At 35.1% G+C, this 8,153-nt stretch overlaps 1 protein-coding gene across 1 annotated transcript; it reads left to right on the forward strand.

Moving 5' to 3' along the window:
- Window positions 1–1,578: 1,578 nt before the first annotated feature.
- Window positions 1,579–7,814, forward strand: LOC117701842 (olfactory receptor 52E8-like). Its single transcript, XM_076706301.1, has 3 exons — window positions 1,579–1,943; window positions 4,671–4,726; window positions 5,394–7,814. The coding sequence occupies exon 3, from the start codon at window positions 5,466–5,468 to the stop codon at window positions 6,402–6,404; it is 939 nt and encodes a 312-aa protein (XP_076562416.1). The 5' UTR covers window positions 1,579–1,943; window positions 4,671–4,726; window positions 5,394–5,465; the 3' UTR covers window positions 6,405–7,814.
- The last annotated feature ends 339 nt before the right edge of the window (window positions 7,815–8,153 follow it).

Genomic DNA, 8,153 nt, shown 5'->3' on the forward strand with positions numbered 1-8,153 from the left:
TGGAACTGACCTTAATATTTTCATGTAATTAAAATGGTATAAAACTAGATTGGGAAATAATAATAATAATACCACAAAGATTAGCTATAGCAAATGTATGCAGAGTGGTAATTTGGTAAATGTGTAGATTGTTAAGTCAATGAATATATCTATCAAAATTTATACTGTTCATTGATTTCTAGAATATATTCCTTTCACTAATAAAGACTTTGTTGTATGATAATATATTCACATTTATATCTTCTCATCTGTGGGTAAACACTGCTTTAATAATGCTTATGATGTCAATACTCTCACCCTCTACAGGTAAGTGACATCATAATACAGTGCATAATACATAAATGCACTGTAACACATCGTATCGATGTTTGCAATCTCAGTATAATCTAGCCAGTTCTGACTGATACCATTTGTATAAGCTGATACCCCACACATAGACTCATTCCTGCCCCTGAATATCCCCTACTTCTGTTCTCTCTCACTCCAGTATATGTATATTTAAAAATATGTGTGTGTGTGCATGTGTCTGTGTGTGTATATGTGTGTGTGCTATATTCAATAACAGCTATAAAGAAGAAACCAGTTTTTGACATTATTGTGTTGTCTTTGCTTAGACGGGATTATGAAAGTGCCTACTGTATTTATTTTACTTTATCACTGTTGAGATGCCACTCTAGGTCCAATAGCTCACAGCTACTGAAATTGCTTTTTTTTCCCCTCATAATGCAAATCAGGACTAGCTGCAAGAAAGATAGTTCAGTTAGAAGGAGAACTTGCCTTGCAAGCTTGAAGACTTGAATTAGAGAACCAGAGTTCATGTTAAAAAACATGACAGTTGTACTTGCTTGTAATTACACTGTTGTGGGAACATCATCAGACAGGGTCCTATAAACCCTTGGCTACTTGGTAAGCTCTGGTCCAGCTAGAGACTATTATTACCTCTCTCTCTCTCTCTCTCTCTCTCTCTCTCTCTCTCTCTCTCTCTCTCTTTCTCTCTCTCAAATAAAAAGGCTTACACAAACCTTCACACACACAAATGCACACTGGAGATTCCATAACCACACACAATCTTAAACAATCTTAAACAGTGATTTTTTTTATCTGAATTTGTATTTTTGTTGCAAATCTTCTAACTACCTTCCAAGAAAATGTAGGTGGAATTCTTAAAAATTTTACAGGTTCTAATAAAAGAATATCAACTAGAAAGTGGAAGGAGCATGGGGAAGTTTAAAGGAAGGTAACTGGGGCAAGGAAAATAAGGAGGGAGTGACATAATTCCACTTCAATGAAAACATAATTTTCAAAGAAATTTTACTGGATTTCTCAATTTCTGAAGCTTGAGAGATATTTTTTGCATATTTATGACTGATTGGTATAATCTAAGTGAATAAGACTTGGTTTCATGAGGGAAAGAAATGCAAATATGAAACATATCTGAACTAAAAAATCTGAATAAATTGGATGGCTTTCCAGGTCCCAAGTAAGCCAAAGTCCTTAAGGGCTGACTTTATCATGAGCAAGAAGATATAACAACCCTAGATAACAAGATAGGGAATTCACATTGGCTCATATATTCTTGTGGGATGAATGGGAACAGAGTAATTGGAAATTAAGAAGTTAAAAATGATAGAATTATGCAAGTAGGGGAACTGAAGGGAGAAATTCTGAAGTCTCAAGGGGTCCCTTGTACTTTTTATGCCAACATGTCTGTGTGAGAATTACACATTGTCTTTGTGATCTGATACCACAAAGATCCAGGGGAGCAACAGTTCTTGGTCAAGGAGGAAGATTTTAAACTCCAGTATAAACTTTAGCCTTAGTTTAACAACCTTGGAGCAGTTATAAGTGCAGATTCTGTCAACAGCACTTCTGTCTGCAGGTGGTGAATTTGGTATCAGCTTGGTTGCAGTGTGAATTTGGTCACAAAACTGATAAGTCTTGAGGTAAGATCTATTGATTTAATCCCTTCATTACTTGTATATTATTCAAATATGAAATTGGAGGAGATAAAATGTTTATGTGCTTATTTATAGCTGGTAGAATTTCAGTAGAAATTGCTCAGTTTGTTGCTTTGTTTATTTGAATTTTTTGATTTTCACAAAAGATATAACTAATTGTGACTGATGGAAGTCTGTAAACCTTCTAGCTAAGCTATTCACTGCTGCCTTTGCTGCAGTGTTATTGCATTTCTCCTCAACCTCTCTCCTTTCCTTCTGCTTTCTTTCCCTGTTGTTCCCCCTCTCTCTTAGTTATTCTCTCTTAGTCCTTTTTCTTGGCTCTCTCTCTCTCTCTCTCTCTCTCTCTCTCTCTCTCTCTCTCTCTCTCTCTCTCTTTCTCTCTCTCTTAGGGCAGTTTTACTGAAATTTATTATGTTACTGTTGATTTGAAAATTATTTAACACTGCAAGTGGTATTCTTAATTTTTTTCTAAATTATATCTTTTTTAAAAAACTCTTTGTAACTCATGTTAAAGAACAAAAGTAATCCAATCCTGCCCAATCTTAAACACTTGTTGGTAATGTCTGAAAGGCATACACTGAATTTTCCATTCTGATTTTTGTCTGTATGTGTGTTTGGCCCTTGTATAAGATTCCTCTAAATTATTCTGCTGTTTCAGCATAGTTGCCAGGCAGTGGTGGCACATAGCTTTAATTCTATCACATAGGAAGTAGAGGGAGGAAAATCTCTAAATTCAAGGTCAGCCTGATCTATGAAGCAAGATTCTGGATCACCGTGCTTGTTATATAGAGATAATCTGCCCCACTCCAAAAAAAATTAAACAAAATCAAAATAGTAATAATTATAGCAAGTAAATAAAAGTACAACAATTTAAAGATATGAGTGTTTTTTTTAAAAAGAACAGCTCCTTTTCTTCTCATAAATATAGCAATTGACATGATATTAATCCTGGTCTAAAGTCTACTCTTTAAATACCACATAATGAAAATTGTACTTTAAAAATTGTTGTTGTTAAAGCATTGTGTTCTTGCACATACTAGATAAGATGTGTACCACTGAACTGCACCACAACTTCTATCCATCAAAAATGTATTTATAGCTACACTTCTATCAACTTTTGCATGGGTTGGGTACGGAAATCTTCCCTGAGTTGACATAAATAGTCTTGAGTACCAAATATCCCTTAGACAATGGCAGTCTGAGACCTCAGTGGCTGCTCCAGTTTACGTCTGCTCATTATTTTGATGGAGGAGCTACTCTGGTCTTAGAAAAAAAACGTTTTTCCACAAAACTGGAGAATATTTATTTATACATGTCTCAAAGATTTTTAACTTTCTCTGGAATGTAGAATTGGAGGGAATATACCTCAGATGAATGTAAACTGACTGGAGTTGTAAAAGTCTTCAGAAATAGTACAAAGCATTTCGTAATAATTTGGGGAAAATCTGGTGGTGCTGACTATAATGAAAAATGCAGCCCAAGAAACAAATGAACAATGAAATACTTGGACTGTAGCCCACATCCAAGAGGGAAAACTTTGAAGAATCCTGGCACCATCAAGATGTCATAGGACAGCCTCATGTTAATGGTAGAGATATTCCTTCAGTTGTAAATGTAAGGGAATTTCATTAATTCAGGAACTATAGTGTTTCTTTCGTTCCTTTTGAGTAGCAAGTGATACAGTCTTAAACTTCAAATCATTTCACGGAATCATATTAAAAGTTGTTAAACTATTATGGTAATGATGATGTGATGATGACAACAATAGCAGTATCATCCACTGTTTCCTCTGAGGCAACCAAGTTTGATATGATATGGATTATTTTCAAAGGAAGGGAGCACATAATTTTGACTTGAGGAATAGAACACATAAGTTAAAGTCCAAGTGTTAGACCTTTATGGCTGAGTCATTCAGTCTCTCAAAAAGAACTATTTTCATATCCAAGCTTAATTATGTTGCATTGAATATTGAGAAACCAAGGCTTCAGAGAGGAGGGTTCTCATTCCAAAGGTCAAAACAAATATCTTCATGTACTGTTAACAAAATAAAAAAAAGCACATATATAGAAAAGGCAAAAGAGTTAATACAGTTCTTAAAACAAGTAAGAATTTTATCCATGCATATATAATTTATTTTATTCTTCTGTGGTAAGTGTTGGGAGATAACTTAATATATGGATATAAAGATAAGAATATTCCTATGTTAATTTAGCATTAGGTTATTCTATAGGGATTATCCCTTAAGCAGCCATTGATTTTGAGCCCATTTAATAGCATCACTCATAAGTTATATTGTGAAGTAGGAATTATTATTATTATTAATTATTATTATTACTACTATTATTCTTTCTTGTGAGTGCATGTGTGTGTGTGCGTGTGTGTGTGTGTGTGTGTATGTATGTATGTATGTATACACACATGTGAATGTAGTGTCCATGGAGACTAGAGGTTTGGGCATATGCCCCTGAAGCTGAAGCATTAGGTGATAGTAAACTGTCTTATGGTGGGAACTAACTTGGGTCCTCTGGAAGATCACTATGCATTCTTAATTACCAAGCCATCACTTCAGCTTCTAGAGCAGGCTTTAAATCAAATGAAAACCTGTTTGGTTTATTTCATACTATTTATGTTACTATTAAACTAGTAGGTTTATCTTGCCAGGAAAGTTGTTACTGAAAGTCAAAGATGGTTGCTTATTTTTTTCTCTTGTAGTGTACATAGAATCTCTCAATTTTATGAAAATTATCCAGGAAGGATGACACTTCCAGGTCAGTACTGGCTCCATTTCTTCATGTTATTTAACTAAAATGTTTGATGTCTTCAGCAATAGTATCTTCTGTTCTAGAGGATACCCAAAAACGATGGCAATAGTCTGTAAGCAACAACTCAAGAAGAGGTAACCCATCCATAGGACTGGGCCTTTAGTTGATAGCCTATGTTGTTTTGTTAGCATTGTGCCCTGATTATAGTTATTTACAGGCAAGTTAAGGACAAAAAAGAGTTCCATTGATTATACATGTAAGTAGGCTATGGCATATTATTTTACACATATGTCTAGTTAAATAAGTGGCACTTAAAGGATAATTTTGGAAGGCACAGTATTATTTGTGGTCTGAGCTTGTAATCATTTATCAGTCCAATAACACTTCCCCACAATTCATAAGTATATATTTTAAAATGTTGCAGCCTAGATAAAAGCCTGTGTAACCTGGCTAGGTTCATCTCCCCACTAGACCTGGGTTATAGGGAGATAAATCTTCATTTAGGTTGTCTGGAACAGAGTCTAAATATTCATGTGCTTATTAAGAAATATTCAACTTCAGATTCCAATTATATGAGTGAAAAAAAAAGAGAGAAAATATGAAAGAAAATACATTTCTGCACTCCCTGAAAAGGAACACTGCTAACACCCTTTCTGTTCTTATCCATTACTAGTGCTGATGAAATACTGTCAAGTCCTATGTAGCTTCCTTCAAATGAGTCTGCTCATCAGAGGCACCTGACAACATGTCACCAGGCAACAGCTCATGGATTCACCCTTCATCCTTCCTGCTCTTGGGAATCCCAGGATTGGAAGAGTTGCAGTTCTGGCTTGGTTTGCCATTTGGAACAGTCTATCTTATTGCTGTCCTAGGGAATGTCATTCTTCTCTTTGTGATCCATCTTGAGCACAGCCTTCACCAGCCTATGTTCTACTTATTGGCCATGTTGGCTCTAACTGACTTGGGCCTGTCTACAGCTACTGTTCCCAGAGCACTTGGCATATTTTGGTTTGGCTTCCATAAGATTGCTTTTAGGGACTGCATAGCTCAAATGTTTTTCATACATCTGTTTACAGGGATTGAAACATTCATGCTTGTAGCCATGGCCTTTGATCGATATATTGCCATTTGTAATCCTCTCAGATACAATACTATCCTCACCAACAGAATTATCTGTATTATTGCTGGGGTTGGATTATTCAAAAATTTCATTTTAGTTTTTCCACTTATATTTCTCATTCTAAGGCTTTCATTCTGTGAACACAATATCATACCACACACATATTGTGAGCATATGGGCATTGCTCGGTTGGCATGTGTCAGCATCAAGGTTAATGTATTGTTTGGATTAATACTCATATCTATGATACTTCTGGATGTTATTTTGATTGCTCTGTCCTATGTGAAAATTCTTCATGCTGTATTCAAACTCCCATCCTGGGAAGCCAGGCTCAAAGCTCTTAATACCTGTGGTTCCCATGTGTGTGTGATCTTGGCCTTCTTCACTCCAGCCTTCTTCTCCTTCTTGACTCATCGATTTGGGCACAACATTCCACAGTATATCCACATCCTCCTTGCTAACTTGTATGTGATCATTCCACCTGCTCTTAACCCTCTTATTTATGGGGTGAGAACCAAACAGATTCGAGATCGTGTGGTGATATTTTTTTGTAAGGGAGTTTGACAGTGAACTTATGACTTGTACCCTTTCAGTTTTTCCTTCATTAAGAGAAGAAGTTACATATAAATAAACTTAAATAGAATAATTGCCTTACAGAATATTATGGTAAACACATTTTTTCTGTATTCATGGACAGTAAACAAGATATATAACAAATATTTGTCCCATTTCTGAACAAAATATTATTGAATGACAAATGGATTTTTTTCTATTATGAGAATTAGAATCTTGTTTCAAGGTTAAAGAAGCTACAATAGTATTTCTCAATACTTTTATATACAATTCATTGATTATGAAGAAGGGATTTGTTGATGTTGCTGTCTATCAAGGTTGTACTGTCATTGACAAAGCATTATTTAAGGTGTGGATTTCAGGAGTGCTGATCAAAGAAACCAATCATAATTCCAATTTCCTTTATGATGAAATTGGATCTCATCATTATATAATGATTGGAAAGAAAATGTTGAATAAAATATCAAAGTAACACTTTATAATCTCTTGTCAATATTGAAAACAAACAACTGCAGCAATTACATAGGGTCAAATATGGAGATAAACCTTACTTTGCATTCAAGTGAGAAAGAATTCTCCTAGATGACAAAAATATACAATGGAAAAATGAGGATACAGTACTAAAGTACAGAGAAAATAAAAAGAGGAATGACAATCAAACTCCTAGGAAACCATCACAAAGCCTCTCATGTACAGAACGAATCTCCTGTTTATATTGAACCACCACAATTTTACAAAAATATCTATGTCTCAGCTAACCCAGGGCACAAAGTTTACCAAAATCTTTTAATTTCACTTGCTACACAGTAAACACCAGGTCTTTCAGAATCTCTCTCTCTCTCTCTCTCTCTCTCTCTCTCTCTCTCTCTCTCTGTCTCTCTTTGTCTCTCTCTGTGTCTCTCTCTCTCTCGTCTCTCTCTGTGTATCTGTCTCTCTCTGTCTCTCTCTCTGTCTCTCTCTTTGTGTGTGTGTGTGTGTGTGTGTGTGTGTGTGTGTGTATGTGTGTGTATGCCAATTAGAAGACCTTATAGATAGACAAGAGTTTAGAACCCCTTCCAAGCATGAAGGAATTTTTCTAGATGGCAAGTATGTCTTTTTCACATGCATTCTAGAAATGCACAATAATCAGGGGACGGGTCAGGGATCCACTAAGTCTTGATGAGAGACGAAGAAGCAAACTCTTAACTCATCCTGTGACCTTCACGGTTTCTATACTGAGAGTGATCCACTTAAGAATATTTAAAATTTGCTTTTTATGATATACTAAGAAAATGAAATCTGCAAACCCAATACTGTAATAAGATGCTTGTAACCCATATCAGACACTATATTTGAATTACAACTTTACAGAACAGTTTTATACATGAACAATGAAAAGACAACCATATAACATTTGAAAACTTATCCAAGTTTCAAATAGATATTTCATAAAGAGACTGATGACAATTACACACATGAAAACTCACCAGGAAATACAAATTAGTTTATAATAAAGTGACATTGCACACCTAAAGGAACTTTTCATGTTCTTTTTTGTTACTAAAGTTCTGCAACATATCTTGAAATGTAGAATAGCAACCACTCAGGCATTGGTTTTTCTTTTTCTTTTGGTGTGTGTGTGCATTCATTGTTTCTTTAACTATCCAGGGGATTCTGTGTTTCCATAAGATGTTTTGGTTTCTGTTTCTTGAAGAATGTCCTGGGAATTTCGAATGAGATTTCACTAAATGTGTAAATTAC

Source organism: Arvicanthis niloticus, unplaced genomic scaffold (genome assembly GCF_011762505.2).
Source record: "Arvicanthis niloticus isolate mArvNil1 unplaced genomic scaffold, mArvNil1.pat.X pat_scaffold_272_arrow_ctg1, whole genome shotgun sequence".
NCBI lineage: Eukaryota > Metazoa > Chordata > Mammalia > Rodentia > Muridae > Arvicanthis > Arvicanthis niloticus.